This window comes from Ruditapes philippinarum, unplaced genomic scaffold (assembly GCF_026571515.1).
Source record: "Ruditapes philippinarum isolate M1 unplaced genomic scaffold, ASM2657151v2 ctg17654_1_1_1_1, whole genome shotgun sequence".
NCBI classification, from domain to species: Eukaryota; Metazoa; Mollusca; class Bivalvia; order Venerida; family Veneridae; genus Ruditapes; species Ruditapes philippinarum.
The window spans coordinates 8,787-16,412 of record NW_026867326.1 but is presented as its reverse complement, the minus strand read 5'-3'; the positions used below and the strand labels follow the sequence as shown (position 1 = coordinate 16,412).

Genomic DNA, 7,626 nt, shown 5'->3' with positions numbered 1-7,626 from the left:
CTGTCCTCCACTGATGACCACATTGCTTTTCGGTACACATAGTATGGTCAAAATAAAGACATAACTGAACGAAATTTTTTCTTTATTTTACATAATATATAAAATATAATAATAATAAATATGGTTCAATGCTTTGAATAACTTCTTGGTACTTTTTACACATCATCTTTCTGTCCTTCACACAACCTATAAAATATTAGAAATATGATACAATATGATATATGGTATGAGCAAGATTGAAAAATCGTGTAACTAATCATAATATTTTTAAATAAAATAAGTTCAACTTAATAAATCAATTTATAACACTTTCACATAATTAATATGAAGGTTTAATGTGATTTATATAAATATTCGAGTGCTATTCGGTAAAGTAGATGTACTTTAGCATTACCGGAAAGCAATCAATACAACTTTGTAGCAACTTTGAAAATCGCGTAATGAAACATAAAATAATTATAAAAACGTCATGATATACAGAGCTTCAACTACTAAATAGATTGAAAACACTTTCAAACCAATAAAATAAAGTTTTCATGTATTACTTGGATAAACAATATTGCTATTCGGTAATGTACATGTATCTTAGCAGGACCGGAAAGCACTCGATATATCAGTTTTCCTAAATACTCGTAATAATTATCAATATATATTTATAAAAACATGTTATCTGAAAGATTTTGATCTAATAAATCTATTGGTAACACTTTCAAACCAATAAAATAAAGTTCTCATGTATTACTTTGATAAACTATATTGCTATTCGGTTAAGTACATGTACCTTAGCAGGACCGGAAAACACTCGATATATCTTTTTTCCTAAATAATCGTAATAATAATCATAATACAATTACAAAAACGTGTTGTCTAAAAGATTTTGATCTAATAAATCGATTGGTAACACTTTCAAACCAATAAAATAAAGTTTTCATGTATAACTTCGATAAACAATAATGCTATCCGGTTATGTACATGTATCTTAACAGGACCGGAAAGCACTCGATATATCTATTTTCCTAAATACTCGTAATAATTATCAATATATTTTTAAAAAAATGACTTGTCTGTAAGATTTTGATCTAATAAATCGATTGGTAACACTTTCAAGCCGATTAATTAACGTTTTCATATGTTTTTATGAGAAATTTGAGTGCTTTCCGGTTTTTCGGTGCTATCCGGTGCTTTCCGGTTTTTCTATGCACCGGCTGACCAGTGCCCAATCTTCCACGTCCTCTCCCTCGTCCTCTCCCTCGTCCTCTTCCCCGTCCTCTACCTCTTCCAGCACTTGATCCACCTTGGTCTCCTTCCACAACTCGACTTCCTGCACGACCTCCCCTTCCTCTAGTCCTTCTCCCTCTTCCACCCCTGCCTCTTATCCCTGCACTTTCAGAATCAGCCGATTCTTGCCCCATTACTGAAGAAGCTGGTGAACTCTAATATAAATAAAAAAGCTATGTTTAAATATATTATTATATAACAAGGAGTCAGGGTCAGCTCGGCTCTAAAACGTAATCGGCCCCCGAGTCAGCTCGGCCCTATTCCAACTTGGCACGTTTTTATTTAATATTTTATTGAAGATTACTTTATAAACAAAAGCATCAAAGGTAACTAATTTTTAAAGAATCTGCAAAAAGGAACAAAAGAAATATCCTCTAAATATACTTTAATTCTACAGAAGTATATTGTACAGTTATATAATAATATACCAGATATCTCTTATTTGTCATTTGAAACAACTTGCCTGGATAACATGCAAGTACAGTAATAAAAAAGTTAATACGTTTAATATGCTTTTTTCAAAAGTGGGCCGTGTTGACCTGTGCCGAGTTGGTATAGGGCCGGGTTGACTCTTTACCTATAACAAGTATAGTGCCCTAAGTCCTCCTGATAAATTTTACTTATAAAATACACTTTTCCGGGTACGTTACGATACCGAAATCAACTTGATTTCGGTAAAGTTACCGAAATCAACTTTTCATTACCGAAATCAACTCGTAAAAACTAAAACTAGTTAGAATATTGCTATTATTTCTTCATTATTTGATGAAAAATAATGAAATAGACTTTCAGTTAAAAAATCTATTGAAAATATTGTATTTTATTGATGTTATTAACAAAAATGTAATTATTGAGTTACTTCCCTTTGTTCTAAACAACCCGTTATGTGTTTAGCATTACCGAAATCAGCTGTGAAGTTTAAATTATGTATATAATTAGTAGATATTAGATTAGATAACTCTAGTAGAGCTCTATTTTATAGACATATTTCTGTTTTTAAGTTTCAACCATATCTAAATATTATCAATGTTAAACGGATCTCACTAGGTTAAGAGTATATCATCTCATAGATTGCACATAGAATCAGGTAGATGAACTAAACCAAATAATACACCTTTAAATGATAGCAAATGTTTTTCATGTAATGTCTTAGAAGACGAATACCATTTCATATTAGAAAGCAATGAATATAATGATTTAAGAAAAAGTCTAATACCGCCATATAAGCATGTTATATATCTGCACGTGATTGTCGTGCATAACAATTTTCTAATCAAATCATATTTTTAAAAAGCTATGATCGGACTATGATGGAAACATAAAATACTCTGTAATATGAGTTAAAGATATTTAAAAAATTTGTACATGCTTATGTTTTATGAAGAAAAAATATCCAACTTCAACCGGAAGTTTATGATTTTCTATTATAAATTTGAATACAGATATATAATTCGACTGCTCTAAAAATGTTCCATAAAAATTGTATAATGTATCAGGCAGTAAAATTGGAAATTGGAAAGTTTGTGTCTTTCTTTTATTGAACAGTTAAACTATATATTAACAAATCGCTAACATTTGTTATGGGTTCTCTTTAATATAATATTTTTAAATTTTAGTCATTTATTTAAATGTTTATTACGACATAAACAGATGGTTCATTATAATCTTTTATCTTTAACATACATTGTATGCCAACTGTACCTCCTGTCTTAATTACTTCACACCTTACTTAAAACGAATACGAATACGAAAATTTTATTCAGCATTAAACATGTTTTAACAATGTTTATAGCCTATACAAATTCTATTGTACAGTGTGAACAAAAACATAGAAGAAAGAAAAGCAAACAACAAAATGCATTTTTTACATAATAAATTATACAGTTATCAGAAGAGATTGTTTAATGAAACATTATTCTGAAAAAAGTATCATGATTATGTAATGTCGAATAAACATGTAAATGTATCATTTCATATATATAACCCTATTGAAATATTAACAATATTTACGTGATTCTAATGAAAAAAAATTACACAATTCTTCTTTTATTTGCAAAGTAAACAAATTTAGCTAAATTCAATAAATCTTTTGTAGAGTTTGTTGACATGAGAGCCCTAAATTTATTCAAAGTCGGCCACTGGCAGTAATAGCGTTTAAAATATTTATTTCTCAAATCTCTAAAATGTGGACAGACCATCAAAAAATGGTATTCATTTTCGACCATTGACATATTACATGATTTACAAAGTCTTTGTTCCCTTGGGACTTCTGAACCAATTTCCGTTTTTAAAAAGGGTTAAACCCAAATATTTGAACGTTTCAACAATCTCAATTTTTGTATTATAGATGAAAAAATCATACTGTGTATGATGACGTCCTTTCTCAAAAACCATTGCCTTGGTCTTTGATGTATTGATTTTCATATTCCACCTTGTGCAATAATTTTCAACATCTTTAAGCATAGATTGTAATGATGTCGGCGACTTTGCAAACAGAACCTGGTCGTCGGCAAAAAGGATTAAAAATAGTTTGAGCTCGTTTACAGTAAATAAACCATCTAAATTTGTATTAATGTTATCAATAATGTCATTTGCGAATAGCATGAACAGCAGAGGAGAACTGGGGTCTCCTTGCTTCAAACCGAGGTTCGAGTCGAAAAATTCCGAAAATTTGCCATTATATCTAACTCACATTTTCCATTAAAAGTTTTTTCCATAGAAAAGACCTATCAATTTTGTCAAAGCATTTTTCGTAGTCAATAAATACACTGTATAGTTTCTCTCCATTTTCTAGAACTTTTAAAACAACTGAATGAAAAATAAACAGACAGTCAACAACCGACTTCCCTTTTTGGAATCCAAACTGATTTTTTGATATCTTTTCGTTTTTTTCTGTCCATTTCGTTAATCTGTTTAATAAAATTTTGGAGTAGATTTTGGCTATTACGTTTATTAGCGTAATACCGCGGTAATTCTTTGGGTCGTTTATATCGCCCTTTTTAAATATTGGTGTTATAATGCCTTTACCCCACGATTCCGGATAATCGCTTTATTTAAACAAACTTTTATAAAGATATAATGATAGAGGCGACAAAATGTCGTATGCTGCTTTAAAAAAATCAGCTGTAAGACCATCGATACCAGCGGATTTATTATTATTTTGCAATAAATGCAGCGGAATGAAGCTCCGTTTCCATAATTTCGCAGTTAAGATCGTCGTCTGAAAGTACATATTGATCCAGATTTGGCTCTTCTGACTCTATGGACGCGTTTTCACCAAATAATTCTTTAAAATTCTCGAACAATTGCTCGACTGTTAAATTTTTCGCTAATTCTTGTTTACGTTTATAACTTTTTTTAACATTTTTCCAGAATTGCCGCGGCTGTTTATTTGCTAGTTCTGAGATTCGTTTACCTTCGTTTATTTTGAATTTTCTTTTTGCAGCATTTTTTCTTTTGTTATAATATTGACGCGAATGAATGAAAGCAAGTCTATTTTCTTCATTTTTTTGTCTAATAAATGCATTGCGCGTTATTTTGAATGATTTTCGCGCATTAAAGCATTCTGTGTCAAACCATTTATTTTTTGGATACCGAGAATATTTATCTTTCACACAATCGGATTTACCAAATACGTTATATGCGTTTGTAGATAACAATTCATTCAGTTCGTGTATCACGTGATCAATCGGATGAACGCGCGAAATAATTTCGTCGTTTAATCGTTGAAGCAAATCATTACTATTAATAAGACAAGTCCTAAATTGGGGTACTTTATTTTCATCCCAAACTAGCCTTGGTTCGCGACGTATATTTTCAGCCGTACTTTCTACATTTGAATGATCTTTTATGACAATGCTGAAAAAAAAAAGTAATACAGAAATACACAACATGTCAAATCGTACAAGATACAACATTTCATAATTGAAATTTGTCAGTATAAAGTGTTCCATTTTTTCCATCATATAAATATATACCAGTCATTCCATAAATTTATGCTGTTTACAGATATGAAATTTAAAATGATTTTAAATCGATCAACATAAAATCATGACTTAACACTTTTTCAATAAGTAGAATATGTAGTTAAATATCCGGGATCAAAAATTGCATACATTTTTGGAACAACTGATATGCAATTTGGTAATAATACCGAAATGTTTTCTACGGAAACGTATAGCGACCACCCCTATATATTAGTTAAAACAGATCTTTTGACAATTTATTTAATATAAAATTATATTTTTACCAACTTACTAGATCTGAAATATTTATACTATAAAACTATAAAAAAAGTCTTTTGATATATATTATATAGGGATGGTCGCTATACGTCATTTTATATTAAACTGTAATGTGCTTTTTGTCTTAATGGAGACAAGCAGCTTTAATTTCATGTAAAATAATTATGTCTAATTATGTTGTTTGGATACTTTAAAGTTTCCATGCGCCGATGTATATTAAAGGATTGCGGTGAACGAATATGTTATGTCAACTAACACCTCCATTGTCCGAGCACGTGTATGCTTGCTCCTTATTAGTAAAGGTGTTATGATGAATGGCTACCGCTACGTCTTTTTATTTTAATCAAATCATAATCATTGGATTCAAATTAAATACTGTGATTATTTCCAATCAACTATTTCTGAAATTCATGCAAATTATTTAGGGGTTGTTCACATCTTTGAAATGAAATCTGATTTGATTTCGGTAATGCAACACATTAATAACAAGGGAAGTAATCATGATATAATATACATATCCGTCTATAACATCATCATTTTTATAATTAAATATCATTTTCCTTTGTTTATGGTTCAGTTTGAATGACTTTATATCAATTAATTAAACAAGATCTATTAAAATGTTTATTTTAACTTTTACAAGCCGATTTCGGTATGGTAACATATATTTCGGTTCGAAGTAATCTTGATATTTAGTTATTTGTTTCTAATTTCATTATAAATAATTATTTCGAACTGATTTTTTGCATGAAAGTCAAACTAACCCTATTGTAATAGATTATAATGGAAAAAATATAATAGAACGCTTAATTGTGATTTAACAAGTCGATTTCGGTATTTTAACATATATTTTGGTTCGTGACAAATCAGGGAATAATCTTGATATTTAGTTATTTGTTTCTAATTTCATTATTAATAGATTCTTTCGAACTGATTTTTTGCATGAAAGTCAAACTTAACCTATTGTAATATATTATTATAAAAAAATGTCATAAAACGCTTAATTGTGATTTTATAAGTTGATTTCGGTAATGAAAAGTTGATTTCGGTATCGTAACGTACCGCACTTTTCCTATCAGTAGCTGTCAAAATTTCACCTTTCATATAATTATAAGGCAAAGAAAAACCAATAAAAATTAGGCAATAAATTTGCATAGGCAATAAAATTATGATTAACAAATATTTCTGACAGAACATCAAACTTTTTCAATAATTTGCCTAAAATGTCTGTTGTGCTTTTTTGCACATCAGTCTGCTACTGTATTATTTTTGCATGCTCTTTACAAGAAATAAACATGACCTGCAAAAATAACGCAATATGGTTCGTGTAAATGTTATTATCAATGACTATAAATATGCTTGCCTAAACATAGTAAAGAAATCTTAAACTTTACAGCATCGTAAACAAAAACCCTGTGGGCGCCCCTTTTCAAAGTTTTCACATTATCGAGAAAATTGAAACTTTTCAATCAACCGTACTATAAGCCAGTATATGGAAATGTTAAAGACATTAAAATGATCGCAAATAGCAATCAAATATCTGCAAAAGCACGATGAAATAATGATAAACATTTAAAAACCACTTACAGTGCTGCTGCTCGACTCCATTTTGTACTGTAGTAGCGAATGTATCCGATTATTCCGGTCTACTCCGGGATCGTCCGTAATTTTTTCCGACAATTTCCGTTTTCTGTTATTGACGAATAAATGAACGAGAATCGGAAGATTTTAAAATCCTAATTCAAAGCTATCAGCTCCCATCCATTACTCATTTATTTGTTTTAGCTTATTTTACTTGATTCTAAAAGCCGTGCAAATTAAAATTTAACAAATGATAAACCGTCAGATATAGCTTAAATGTATAAAATTGATATAAATTTGCAACGAAGGGATGTAATCTATAATGAAGTTGCGTTTTAGAAAGAAAACATATCGTTCTCCTCTTCAAGTGTAAAACAGTCGATTAATTAAACCTAAAACTAAATTCATATTTTAATCGTTCCCATTATTTATGAAAAGTGATCATGAATTTCACTAACACATAAATATTCAATTTGCCTTCACTTTAGTAAATGGTTTATGGTTACCTTTTGCTTGTTAATTG

General features: G+C 29.7%; 1 protein-coding gene across 1 annotated transcript; it reads right to left on the bottom strand.

Annotated features, from left to right (window-relative positions):
• Nucleotides 1-343: 343 nt before the first annotated feature.
• LOC132735727 (methyl-CpG-binding domain protein 2-like) lies at nt 344-7,325 on the bottom strand. The gene is made up of 2 exons (XM_060722716.1): nt 7,110-7,325; nt 344-1,433 (listed from the first exon to the last, which is right to left on the bottom strand). The coding sequence occupies exons 1-2, from the start codon at nt 7,128-7,130 to the stop codon at nt 1,113-1,115; spliced, it is 342 nt and encodes a 113-aa protein (XP_060578699.1). The 5' UTR covers nt 7,131-7,325; the 3' UTR covers nt 344-1,112.
• Nucleotides 7,326-7,626: the final 301 nt, after the last annotated feature.

Excerpts from the sequence above, each read along its gene's own strand:
- LOC132735727 (XM_060722716.1), bottom strand. The coding sequence starts at position 7,130 with ATGGAGTCGAGCAGCAGCACT. Across the intron at positions 1,434-7,109 it reads TGGAGTCGAGCAGCAGCACT|AGTTCACCAGCTTCTTCAGT; the intron begins GTAAGTGGTTTT and ends TATTTATATTAG.